This window comes from Harpia harpyja, chromosome 19 (assembly GCF_026419915.1).
Source record: "Harpia harpyja isolate bHarHar1 chromosome 19, bHarHar1 primary haplotype, whole genome shotgun sequence".
Taxonomy (NCBI): domain Eukaryota; kingdom Metazoa; phylum Chordata; class Aves; order Accipitriformes; family Accipitridae; genus Harpia; species Harpia harpyja.
The window spans coordinates 16,199,069-16,212,044 of record NC_068958.1 but is presented as its reverse complement, the minus strand read 5'-3'; the positions used below and the strand labels follow the sequence as shown (position 1 = coordinate 16,212,044).

At 61.8% G+C, this 12,976-nt stretch overlaps 2 protein-coding genes across 9 annotated transcripts in view; both read right to left on the bottom strand.

Moving 5' to 3' along the window:
- Positions 1-4,232, bottom strand: part of KIF21B (kinesin family member 21B) — a 43,836-nt gene extending 39,604 nt beyond the window's left edge. For all 4 annotated transcript variants that reach the window (XR_008239363.1, XR_008239364.1, XM_052815285.1 and 1 more), the window contains exon 1: positions 4,128-4,232. Coding sequence is in view for 2 of the 4 variants with exons in the window: in XM_052815285.1 (XP_052671245.1) it covers positions 4,128-4,165 (38 nt within the window). In the remaining 2 variants the exon portion in view is untranslated. The remainder of the gene's footprint in view (positions 1-4,127) is intronic.
- Positions 4,233-8,488: 4,256 nt separating this feature from the next.
- The window catches only part of CACNA1S (calcium voltage-gated channel subunit alpha1 S), a 54,008-nt gene continuing 49,520 nt past the window's right edge, over positions 8,489-12,976 (bottom strand). For 3 of the 5 annotated variants that reach the window (XM_052815260.1, XM_052815263.1, XM_052815262.1), the window contains 6 exons: positions 12,238-12,366; positions 11,318-11,517; positions 10,467-10,558; positions 9,880-9,989; positions 9,219-9,335; positions 8,489-8,980 (listed from right to left, as the gene is read on the bottom strand). In XM_052815260.1, the coding sequence (XP_052671220.1) occupies positions 8,720-8,980; positions 9,219-9,335; positions 9,880-9,989; positions 10,467-10,558; positions 11,318-11,517; positions 12,238-12,366 (909 nt within the window). In that variant the 3' untranslated portion in view covers positions 8,489-8,719. The remainder of the gene's footprint in view (positions 8,981-9,218; positions 9,336-9,879; positions 9,990-10,466; positions 10,559-11,317; positions 11,518-12,237; positions 12,367-12,976) is intronic. The other 2 variants (XM_052815261.1, XM_052815264.1) reach the window with 1 other exon arrangement.

The window sequence follows — 12,976 nt, the reverse complement described above, 5'->3', positions numbered from 1 at the left end:
ACTGGAGGTTGCAGGGTTTAAATAAACTTGAAATCTGACACAACTTCCTTCCCCAATTTCACAAGCACCGTTTCCTGAGTCTCCGCAGCCGGCCAGGCGCACTTGGGTGCCGCTGGCAGCTCTGGCACAGGGGGTGCCACTTTCTCTCCGATGAGCTGGGCAGTTTGAAAGTGCCCGCAGGGAGCATTTCTACAGTGAGCCCGGCTTCTCAGACTTCCCCCTGCCCCAGCCAAGGAGTTTAATGACCTCTGGGTCAATACGCGCCATCAGCCCTTCCTGACACAGCAAACCACCCGTGCGCAATGGGGCTGGGCTCCACCTCCTGCAGCCAGCATGGCAAGTCCCGCTTCCCCTGCTGCACCCCTGGCTCACTGCGGCTGCAAGAGCCGACAGCACCTGACTGAGAACTTGGGTACTGCGGGGAGGGATGCTGCTGAGGCTCAAGGGGAGGCACGAGCCTCAAATCAATGGCTGCGCTCCCAGACGGAGGGCACAAGCAGGGAGCTGCCGAGCTGGCTGCGTTGCAGCCATCCATTTGAAGGTCACCTACAGAAGGAAATGGCAGTTGTTGCCTTCCCCAGCCTCTGAGGAAACCCCCCCCCGAAGCAGCAAGGAGCAAGGGCTCCCCGGGCCACCCCACTCAGCACCATCATGGCAGGCAGCAGCTTCCCGGCCGAGACCGTTACACTGACGACAGGGCGCGCAACCCAACCGCTGCCGGCGGCTCAGCCCCATCGCTTCCTCCCCAGCAGCGTCCGCCGGAGCCGGCAAGCTCAGACGCACCCAGGAAGCGACATGCCAGGCTTAACGCTAACGGGCAAGTGGAGGCAGACCCTGCCTGCAAGGAACACGGGAGTTGGGGCAGAATCCAGCCCTGCCCTTGCAGACAGTGCAGGTCTGAGTTGCAGGTACAAGGCGCAGGTACAAATCAGCCCCTGGGCCAGGAGCAGCTGCTGGGCCTGCATTTCCCTCTGCTGACAGCAGTGCTACAGCAGGTACCGGCCATTTCACTCCTGGCATGCAGGAAGCCTAAATAATGCCTCTGTGTCCCAATCAGTGTCTCAGCACTCAGGTCCGTTGGACCCCCAGTGCCAGCGGGGCAGTCAGGGGTCTCCCGAGGGGAAGATGGGAACCTGTGAAGTTGACAGTGAAACACCACAGCATCCCTCCTGCCTCCTCTCACCAGGCCAGAAGAACCAGCAAGAACCGGGAGTCCCCCCAAGGACAGCACAGCCCCACCACCCCTGCTCCTCTGTCCCCACTCCTCCCTCCCTGAGGGCTCTGTGAGGCCCCAGAGACGGGTCCCGGTGGCTGCAGCACCTCTTGACAACAGCTGGACCAACCCCATCACCCCACCGTTCAACCCCAACAGCACATGGCACCTTCCTCCAAAGCCCCCATCACTTCCCAGTGTCCCCGGCCCTTCCCCAGGTCCCACCTCGCTCCCACCAGCAGCACAGACACAGAGACCCGGAAGAAATGACACAGCTGGCACATTCATGTTATTATAAAGGGACAAAAGGGGAGCTTTGATCCATGTCCTGCTGCACCCTAGAGGCATTCAACCTCCTCTGTGCTCTGATGGCCAAGGGAGGTGGGATTTTGGGGCAGGTTTGCTTGGAGGGTGGGGGGTCTTGGAGACTCCCGCAGCCTGGCTGCTCCACCGGCGGGGTGTCACGAGCACTCACAAAGGAAAACCTCACTCTGATCCCAGCCCAGGGCAGGAGGGGTCCCATCACCAGCGCCCTGGGGCTGCTTTGGCAGAAAAGCCAGGTGGTCCGCAGGGGAAGCAGCTCAGCCCTTGCGCACTCAGCCCAGCCTCAGGAGCCACCTTCCCACAAGGCGCTGTGACCTGCCTGCTTTGTCTCGCAGCCTCCTTGCTCCCAGCCCTCCTCCTTTGTCCTGCCGGCTCACCTTCGCCACCGCATCGCCCCAGCTGCCCGGCTCCCACTGGCTGCACCAAGTGAGATGCTGGCTCGCTCCCTCAAGGAGGGGGTGGGAGAGAGTTGGACCTCGCCCCCCTCCCCGGATCGTCGCCATGGACATCCCAGCCCCACTGCAATGCTGCATATTCAAGTCACCTCCCGGTTGTGATCCCCTCCCTGTGCACCGGACAGTCCTCGACCCCATTGCTGGCAGGGGCCAAAGGGATTAGGTAGGAAGAACCCCACAGAAACGACTCCACGGCTGCCAGCCCCAGCAGCACCCACTCCATCTCCTGGGTAAAAGGGACCCCGGCCTTGAGCTGGGCCTTTGTTAAAAGGCTTCATCTCGAGAGAAATGCAGGATGGAGGACGGGAAGAGTCCGGCCAGCAGGAAATCTCCACCCACAGCCACCGGCATCACTCGGTTCCCAGGTCAGTGTCCTGGCACGGCCACCCCTGCTTTGGCCCAGCCCAGCCCTGCCCCTGCGCAGGCACCCCTGCAGCACCCGCACGAGGGGGATGCCGTCGCCTCCCCTGCAGCTCCCCCATCCTTTAAAACCACAGCCTGGCCCCGATTCTCAGCCTCTTGAACGGAGCAAGGCAGAAAATCGCCACCGCCTGCTTCCAAGACAGGAAGACTGGACGGGCAGGCAGCGCTGGGAGGTGTCCTGGTGCACACACGCACGCACACGCACACAGACGGGCACACACGCAGCAGCGCGCACAGCCCCACACCCATCCTCTCTCCCTCCATCACCGATGCTGCACCCAGCATCTTCTGTGCTCTCGCTCTGCCCAGGCAAGCAGGGACCCGCCAGGGCAGTGCCCGCCACGAATCCTCCTCCGAGGACTAACGCAGCCCCCCTGCAGACTGCCATCAGCACCCCAACCCGCCTCGTGCCCTCAGGGGTGCGGGCAGGGGAACACGGCCTGCCCTGCCCTACCCTCCCCAGGGTGACCCCGCAGCCCCACGGTGGGAGACAAGGCAGGCGCAGCCGGACGGCGAGGTCGGTGGAACCGCGTGGGGCTGGGCCTGCCGAGCCGTGTCCCCACGGGGACCCGATCATCCCCTCGCCCAGCTCCACTCCGACACCCTGCCCGGGAGCTCGGGGCGCCGAGGGCCGGGCCGGACTCACGCCTCTCCGGCAGAGGCGGGCTGACCCGGCGCAGGCACGGGGCGAGCGGGGGGAAGCCGCACGCCCGGTCCCTTCCCCACGCCGCTGCCCCGCGGGACGGCAGCTCCAGCCGCGACAGCCGGGCAGGGTCCCGCCCTGCCTCTCCCGCCGGCTTCGGCGGGGGCCGTACCCCCCCTTCCTCTGGGGGCTCCTTCTTCCTCTCGGGGCAGAGAGAAGCGAACCGAGGCCGGTCTGCGGGACCCCAGCGGCTGTGCACAGAATACACCCAGCCTGGCACGGCGCTAACAAAGAGCCCCCCGCTTTCGCCCACCCCCGCGGGGCTCCGCGGACGATGCCGGGTCTGCCCCTCCGGCTGCCGCCCAGCCCAGCGCCCCTCGAGCTCCCGCAGCCCCCCCCGAGCCCCCGCAGGAATTAGATGCCGCCGGCAGCTCCTTTATTGAGGTGCACGATCTGGAAGGCGCATTGTTCCCAGCCCGGAGTCAGCACAAAGGACACCGAGATGCCGCATACGTTCCCTACCACCTAGCCGGGGGGGGGGGGGTAAGCAGGCAGGGACCCCTCCCCACACCCCGGCATCTTGCCTGACACCACCGGGGGGTCGAACCCACCCGCGGCGCAGCCAGGAGCTGCCGAGCGGCAAAGGCTGGGCGACAGCCAGCCCTCCAGGTGAAGGGGCCGGGGGTTCCCAGTCTCGCCCCCGCGACACCCCACCCCCCCCGGCCGCAGGGGAGGGGAGGTGGGCACCGCGGGCCTGGGCAGCGGGGAAGCCGCTGGGGCGAGGGGGGGGGGCCGCAGCCCCGAAACGATGCGGAGTGGGTGGGTGGGGAGGATAGCGGCGGCGGCGGGGCTGGGGGGGGGGGGGGGCGGCAAAACCTCATTCGGGGGGGACTCTCTGCCCCGGGGATGGGCAGCACCGAGCCGGGCAGCACCGAGCCGGGCACCCGCAAGCTTCCCCCCCCCGCCTCCACGCCGCCGCGCACACGCAGCTGCGGCCCCCAGCCCGCCGGTGGGCATCAGGCCCCCGGGTGCACCGAGCTCCCTGCGCCCCCCGCCCCTCAGCACTTACCTTACGGCCACCTTGACACAGCTGTCCGGGGCCGCCATGCCCCCGCCGCCCGGGCACCGCGGCCGCCGCTGCCGAGAGCATCCGCGGGCGGCGGGAGGCGGCGGGAGGCGGCGGGGGGCGGGGCGGGAGGGGGCGGAGACGGGCGGCCCCAGGTGCCGGGCGGGGCGGGGCGGGGCGGTGGAGACACGCCCCCGCAGCCGCAGTGCCGGCAGGCGGAGCCGCGGGAAAGGGGCGGGAGCGAACCCGCAACCACCGAGATAGAGAGCGGCCGGGTGCGCGCCCCGCGCGTCCCCGACACAAACACGCGGACACACAGAGACATTCTCTCACACACACACACAGACACACACACACAAAGATATTCACACACCCAGACACACAGACGCACACAGATACACACGCACTCATACACACACACTCAGACACACACTCAGACACACATACACACACTCAGACACTCACACACAGACACACACACAGACACTCACACACACTGAGACACAGAGACACAGACACACACAGAGACACTCTTACACACATGCAGACACACACAGACATACACACACATATACACAGACACACAGAGAGACACTCTTACACACACGCACCCACACAGACATACACCCACACCCCCACACACACGGACACGCAGACTCACACACAGCGACAGACACACACAGACACATACAGAAACACACACAGAAACAGACACACACACTCTCTCTCTCACACACACACAGAGCTGTTGTGTGCATGCCCCGCAGAGCCCCTACATACACACACACAGACACACATTCTCACACAGACACGCTCTCGCTCACACATATAGATACACACACAGAGACACAGGCACAGAACTGTCGTGTGCGAACCCCATACAGCCCCCCTACACACACTCTCACACGCACACTCTCTTTTACACACACACATTCTCTCTCATACACTCTCTTCCCCCCCCCCCCGACCCTCTCCCGTCGGTCCCTGCTGCCCCCTGCCGGGCCAGCGGCCCCGCTCCCGCCTGCGCACGGCTGTACCCGGGTGTACCGGGCTGTACCGGCTGTTCCGGGCCGTACAGCCTGCAAGAGACCACTCTGTGTAGGTGAGGGTGCAGGTGCTGCTGGGTGTGCACACAGGCGGAGGCACGGGTGCTGAGCACAGCAGTCACTCCACATACTGTCCCCCGCCACCCACCACCGATGAGGCCATGTTATGCCTGGCACAGAGGAGGGAAACATGTCCCTGCAAAGGTGTTAACCCTTGTGTGGTCCCCAGACCAAACCCTCCAGCCCCACAGTGCCAATAAATGATATTTCCAGCCTGCTCTGGGGTGCAGTGACTTGGTTTGGGACAGGGGACAGAGACTGGGACCCTGCAGGTCCCTGCCCCTGTGAGTGGCAGTGCTTGGAGGAGGACGGAGGTGAACAATCACCTCCAGGACTTTCCTTCCCACATGGTTGGCATCACCCAAACACCTCCATGGCTTCACCTGGTCCCACCCTGGAGCTCTGCAGTGTCAGGGGATGACACCATTGAGCAGCAGGAGCCAGTGCAGGGCAGTGGTGAGCTGGGTCCTCCTGCCAGAGCCACTGGGACTGGGGGGCTGGCGACCCTGTGGGTTGCCAGTGACCCTGTGGGTTGCCCAGGGCCGTGGCAAGAGCCCATCCCAAGAGGACAGGGGGTGAGGCTGATGGCATGGACATGACAGGACAGTGCCCAGGTGCCAACACAGCTCTCTAGCACTCCCAGTCCGTACTGTGTGGCTGTGGGGGCCAAGCACCAAGCTGGGCACCCATACAGCAGAGGACGGTGCCCACAGGGCGATTGGCTTCATCCTACGAGCTGCTGTTGGAGGCTAACAAGGGGGGGGACATGTCCAGGGCCCATCAGGGAGCAGGACTGGCGACAGGCAGGCACTGAGGAGCTCTCTCCTGGCTTCCCCATCAGTTGCCTTCACATTGCTGGGGCTGATGCCAGATGGACATGCTGCCCTGTGCGGGCAGAGCCTGCGCTGCCCAGGGACACAGGTAGCCTCTGGCTCAGCAGGAAAAAGCATCTCCCAGCCTGAAGCAGGTGTGGGACCTACAGGGGAACCCCAGCTCTGCAGGTTGCTGTTGATGTCAGGGTGAACAGCAATGGATTGTGAGGGGAAACTGAGGCACACTGAGGTTTACTTTGAGGAGCCCAGGCTGTGTCCTGGGAGAGTTGCCCATCTGCTCTGGGACAGCGAAGACATGCCAGCAGTGGTGACTGACTGGTAATGAAGACAGAGCTATGCCCAGCACAGAGCCCAGCATCTGCCCTCTGCTCTGGGGCCTGGATACCTTCATCTCAACAGCACCATCCCTTCACCCCAACTGCTCGTGCTCCTCCTGAGGCTCCCAAGGTACCAGGGCCACATGACATGCGCATGGGGCTCTGTACCCTGGGGGAGCTGGCTTGTCATCTGCTGGGATGGGCAAGTTTCAGGGCACCTCATGCTGGTACAGCATCATGGGGATGAGCAGGATATGGCCTGTCTGTTGTCCTGCAAGGATGTGAGGAGCTAGCGTTTCTCTTCCTTTGTCCCTGGGTGCCATGTTTGTGAGGACACCCGGGTCAGGGGGACTTCCCACCCTGAGCTGCCGTTTTTTTCTGTGGCTGGACCCTTGCCCACTGAAGCTCCAAGCAGAGAGGGACAGCGACCGTGCTGTGGTGTTGCCGGCCCTATCTTCCTACTCCCACCCTTGTGCCAGCCATGTCACAAGCCAGATCTGTCCCCCAATTCAGCTAGAAATGAACACAAGAAAGACCCCCCAGATGCTAGTTTGGGGCAAATCAGCCCCTGTGCAGCCTCAGACCTCAGGAGAGGGTGCACAGGCACTGCTCCATCACTGCAATACGTCCCCATCATAGTGTTACCCTTCATGTTTGGAGTCCCTGGTGAGCACCTACCTGCCTTGGAAAGTGGCACATTCAGTGCGGCACCTCAGTAAAGGGACCAGGAAACCATCACCATTCACCTTGTAACTAATGAACCACATACTTGACACCCCCCTGGCACAGCAGATCCCAGAACCTCATTGGCAACCACGCTGTGCCCCTTCCTCAGGAGCAGGTAGATGTGTTTGTGAATACGTGTGTGTAAGGGGGTGTACGTCCTGCCCCAGGGCAGTAAAGCAAGAGAAAGGGATGCAGCATCTAGGCCCCTACACCATCCCTGCTCATTGCCTGCATCCCCTTGGGGGGAAGCTGTCTACACTGCCATGTCCCCTGTACAAGACATGCTCAGGCTGCAGCTGGAGCTCAGCAACAGCCATTTCCCTTTTATTAAGTTAACAAATAAATGCCCTGCTGGAGAGCTGGCAAGTGCTATTGATTCAGCAACTCCCCTGGGACCCATCAGTTTGCTGCATTGTAATATATATTAGGCAAGGAATAGCCCTCCGTTGCCCAGTTTGACTGGGCTGGGGGCCCTCTGGAACAAGATCCCAGCAAAGAGATGACCTGGGGAGACGGGGCTGCCCCAGTGCTTGGCACCCACACCCCGCCTGGGGCACAGAGGTCTGTAAAGTGAAACCCCTTGGCAGACCCATTCCCAGAGAGGAGTAATCTCAGCTGCTACTTGATACCAGGCAGCAGTGGACAGTGCGCAGACAGCACTGGGCAGCGCTGGCACAGGCATGCAGCAAGCACTGTGCTACCTGCACTCTCCTGGCTGTGCCGTCTCTGGCCTGTCCCCCTCAGAGCAGTGGGCATGTCTGTGGGCTAGATGAGAACCTCCCACAGGCCGGGCTGAGCAGTGGGTGCCCACGCCTGAGAGCAGTTGCTGGAGATGCCTGAAGTGACAGAAATCGCACTGCAGTGGCCAACTCTTCTCTTGGTTACACCCAGGGCTCCTGCACCAACCTGGACGTGCTCTCACGCCTCTGCCCCATCCTGTTTCTTACCTAGCTGGGAGAGTGAGCCAAGAAGCCCCCAGGCCTCGCTATGGCACAAAGCCTGTGCCTGCCTGCTGCCCAAGCCCAAGGTAAATCTGCCCAAGCCACTTGTCCTCCTCCCCACAGGACAGGCTTGGCTGCAAGCAGGAGGGATAGGCTTCAGCAGAGACATCAGGACGCTGGGTCCAGCTGCTGGGATACCAGGAGGCTCCCAGAGCTTGGCACCTCAAAATAGCTGGTTGAGGCATGAGCACTTGGGAGCAGAGACAGACCTCCCTCAGCATGGGGACTGGAAGCTGCCACATGAATCACTGCCAGCTTTGGTTAAATGTGGTCTCGCATTTGCAGCCCCCTCCATAGGCTGGGCTTGGCAGCAAGCAGCCACGGGCACAGGCTGTGCAGGCAGGGTAGCAGAGGAAGGAGGGGACAGGGGGATCCATGGAGTCACACAGCAGGGACACTTTAATGACCGGTCCAGCTCTTGCAAAACCCTGCTGCCACAGCATTGTCCTGTCCTGCACCAGCATCCTGGAGACCTGGCCCAAAAATCCTCCTGCAGCTGGACAGAGCCCACCAGGACCCCAGGCAGAGAGGGGGAGCAGTGTGGCACTGCTCCAGTAACCGCCTGCAAGCTCCTGAAGGCACCGTGCCCGCTGGGCTGCATCGTCAGGCAGCTCACAGGTGAGTGGCAGCGATGGTCTTTTGGGAGGGGGCTGCGCTGAGCCCTGGGGAGCTGGCTGGTGATGTGGCCAAGGCGTCCTGGGGGGCAGAGCCAGTTTTTGTACCCTGCAGTTTTTCTCTTCCCTTTAGCAGCTCCACAGCTGCTTTCTCCACTTCATCCATCTCCAGCTGGCTGCTGGCCGCCATCTCATCCCTGGTCACTGCTACAAAGGATGCGTCATGGGCCAGAGCTGAAAGGCCCCCGGAGATCAGAGCCTGCAGCAGAGGATGGGGTCACAGCCCAATGTGTGCTCAGTTTGTAGAAGTGTCCCTTGCTGCAGGCAGCCCACCCTTGCCTCCTTTTCCCTGCTGCCCTCTGTGCTGGCACATACCTGCTGCTCACCCTCTTAGCTAAGCTTTGCCCTCCAACCTCCCAACTTAGCACGAGCATGGCACCCCTGCCAGCCCCTTTCACTCCCTGGAAGCCCTGCCTTTCCCTCTGCCCTTGCCTTACCTCCTGAATGAGGAAGGTGATGGCTGGGGTGGAGGATGTGCTTGGGTCACCGCTTTCACCCCGCTGGTAAGCTGAACTGGATGCCGTTCCTGTCACAGTGCCATCCTCTCTGGGCAGCTGGGCGAGAGGAGCAAAAAAAGCTGCAGCCTGGGCTTGGGCAATGCCCATGGAAGATTTCTCCCACGTTAATGTGGGGGCTGCAGGTACTGTCCCCAGCCTGGACACACACTCCCATCCTGCTGGAGCTCCCGGGTCCAGGGCACCACCCACAATGGGACCAGCAGGGCCATGTGGGCAGAGACCTGCCCTGGCACTTGCAGGCACTGTGGCCAGCCAAGGGCAGCCAGGGGATTGTGGGAGCAAACTGATGCACCCCTTTTTTCTGCCCTGGCTCTGGAGGCAGCCAGGGAGCCAGAGAGATGCTGCTTCGAGCTGTCTCAGCTTGGATGAGCACCCCGTGCCTCCAGCAGCAGTGGGATGGGGGCCTGGCTCCTCCCCTGAGCTGATCAGAAAGGAAAGCTTCAGGAAAGCTGGCTTCATGGTGGGGAGCCCTAGAGACCGGCTCCTCCCCAGCATGGCTGCAACAGCCTTTCCCAGGAGGGAGGGAGGTTCATCCATATCCCCCGCATCACTGCCTCTGGACATACGTTGCCCTCTTTACCTCCTGGGGGAGAAGGAGCAGCGCTGATGATGCATGACCCCCAGGGGTGGACCCTCGCCTCCTGCTCGGCCTCCGTTGCAGCCTCTCCATAGGTAAGGGGTGGTTGCGTTCTGGGAGAGGGAAAGGTGGGGACATCAGATGGGCACAAGAGCAAGGACACCACTGCCACCCAGAGCTGGGAACGGGTTAACTAGACTGGGGAAACCAAAGGGCTTAGGAGTTCAGGACCAACTGAAGTCCCAGCACCTGCCCACTGCCCCATGCTGGCTCCTCACTCACAGCTGGGAAGGAGAAGTCCCTGGTCGTGGAAACGAACATGGTCTTGTGGCCCTGCTGCCCAGGGGTTGCCAGTCCTCCCCCAGCCCGAGGCACTGGCTCCATGCTCCATCACCCCAGAGGGTGGGAAGGTGGGAGGAGGGTCTCTTGGAGCTGCCCAAACAGGTCCTGCTGTGCTCGGGGCTCTCAGCTAACCCCAAGTTGTTGGGGTCTGCGTCTCCTCCTCCTGCCTGCCAACATCAGCCCCTTCCCCCTACCTGGCCCTTGGGCTGGTCAAGATTCCCCAGAAGAGGAACAACGCTGAGACTCACCCCACACTGGACGCCTGGGTGCTGCTGGCACTGTCTTCCTCAGCATCTCATCCTCGTACTCCATCCTGGCAAGGGCAGGCAGGTGGGTCAGCCTGAGCAGGGACCACACGCTGAGACCAGCTCCACCCAGGGGTGCAGCCCTCCCCACCTTCTCCACCCTAGGGAATGCAGCTGCGGGGGGCAGACCAGGAGGGGCACCTGGGATGGATGAACAGGGTGGAGACCCCAAGAAGTAGGATTAAGTACATCCTCTTACACTGGTAACCCTTGTCCTTGTACCTGTGCCCAGGCAGGTGCTGGTGGCCCCTACCTGGGCCTTGGCACTCAGAGACTGGTGGGGAAGGGGGAAGGGTCATTCCTGCAATCCCTGGAGCCCTGCTGTCCACCTCGACCCTCATGGCACTGAGATGAAGGAGTGATGGGAAGGACAAGAAGGGTGCGTAGGGAGTTACACACGCTGATATGCGGAGCCACACACCAGCCCTGGAACTACCCTGCATGTTCTGGGGACATATCTGGGAGTGCCAGGCTGGGGTCTGGGGACCAGCGAGGGGTGTCTGCCCTCCCTGTCCCCTTGCCTGGGCCCTGGCTCACACCCCAAGGGCTGAATTTCTGCACAAAGCTCCTGTGTCCATGGAGCCACTTCCACGGCCAGCGCTCAATTCCTCCCCCAGTCTGCAGGGACCTCGCTGCTGCAACTCAGCCACTTCTCCAGACCTTACCCGTCCACGAAGAGCCCCTGGGCAAGACCGATGTGCAGCCAGCCACCAGCACAGCCCCGCTGGGAGCCACCAGGCACGGCCCAGCTCTGCCCCTCCTCACCTGCCCACGCGAGGCTCACCAGCCCTTACCTCTCCAGCCAGTCGTTGCTGTTGGCATTGTTGACGTTGGTGTTGCCTTCCTGGGGGAAGTCATCAAGGAAGACGGGGGAATCAAGGTCCTCACTGCCCACCTCCGTGAACTGCAGGGGCCTCTGGCTGGCCACGTGGGGCTGCAGGGGGCTGCTGGGCTCCAGGAAGCTGTCTACCTGGCCAAACAAGCCACCTGTCCTCTGCAACCAACAGGGAGGGCATCAGGGGAGACCTGGAGCTCTGGGGCCATTCCCATGGGAGGAGACATGCAGAGATGCCCGTGGGAACAGTGGTCTCTCTGCTCGGGCCTTGCAGACTGCACAGTTTCAAAAGCCTCACTGCCCAGGTGGGGAAACTGAGGCACTGAGGGGTGATGGTCACGCAGCAGCACTGGGATGAGAGCCAGGCCGGTGCATGACAAATCCTGCTACCTCTGTGGGATAGCCTGAGCCGGTGGCACCTCTGGACACAGCAGGAGGTGCAACCCTGCAATACCACAGCTGCCCAGGCTGTCTCAAAGACTCCCAGGGAGTGGGAAGTGAATCTGTTCCTGCTCTGGTGATGATGACACCTGAGCTGTCCTGCCTTAGCCTGGCAGAAGGTGTGAATGGGGCCCTGCAAACCTCTGAGTAAACATTCAGCACACTCCTGCCAGGCACATGAGCAGGGTCCTTTTACAGAGGGTAAACTGAGGCAGGGAGCAGGTTGCCCAGGATGACTCAACCAGGATGTCCTGATGCTCGGGGAGAAGAAAGAAGTGCTGATCCATCCTTGTGGTCCACACTTGTCTTTCATGGTCAGACTCACCTCTGTGGAGTGTCTTCCAGCTGCTGGTAGCCATGCTGACCCACCACTGACACATTGAAATGGTGGCTGGGTGGGACCACCACCACCTGGGGTGCCCTGAGGGCCACACTCACCCTGTATATCCCTTCCTCCATAGCAGCCTCCACCATTGCTCTTTCCAGCTCCTCCTCAGCAGTCAGGTCCCCAGAAATGGCCCGATGAATTTCAGGAGCCGCTTCTTCTTCAATGCTCCTCAGCCCAGCCTGGTGGGGACAAGAAGGCATGGCTGGATGTGGCCTGGCCCCACCACCCCTCTTACTTTGGTCTTTGGAGAGGGAAACATGACGAAGCATGCTCACCTGGTAAGCTATGCTGCCCTGCCAGGTCTCCTACCAGGGATGGGCCATGGGTCACCCTGCGACTGGCTGGCTCTGTGCTTGTTGAAACAGCTTCTGGGCTAATGTTGTCCCACAAGGAGGTATGCTAAGGGCAGCCTGACGAAGGGTCTGGTTGGTGATGCCCAAGGGGTAGCTGTGCCTTTGTCCCTGATCTGGAGGTATCTGATCTGGGCCCTGGCTCTTTTCCTTGCCTTGCACCTTTGGGGCCTGGTCTTTTATCTCTATAAGCGATTTCCTCCCTGTAAGGTCAGGAGAAGCTGGGGACTTCCCAGCTGCTCTGGCCAGGCACATAAATCCTCTCCCATCCCACCCTGACAGCATCCTTCAGGGGTGCTCTGCAGGCTTCTCTGACTGCAGTGATCCTGCTCAAGATCAAGCACAGCAACCCCTCTCCATCTGATGTTGCACTAGGCAATGAGAGGTGATACAGAGAGCATCACGCACACAGAAATATCCACAACACTGCTAAGGTGAG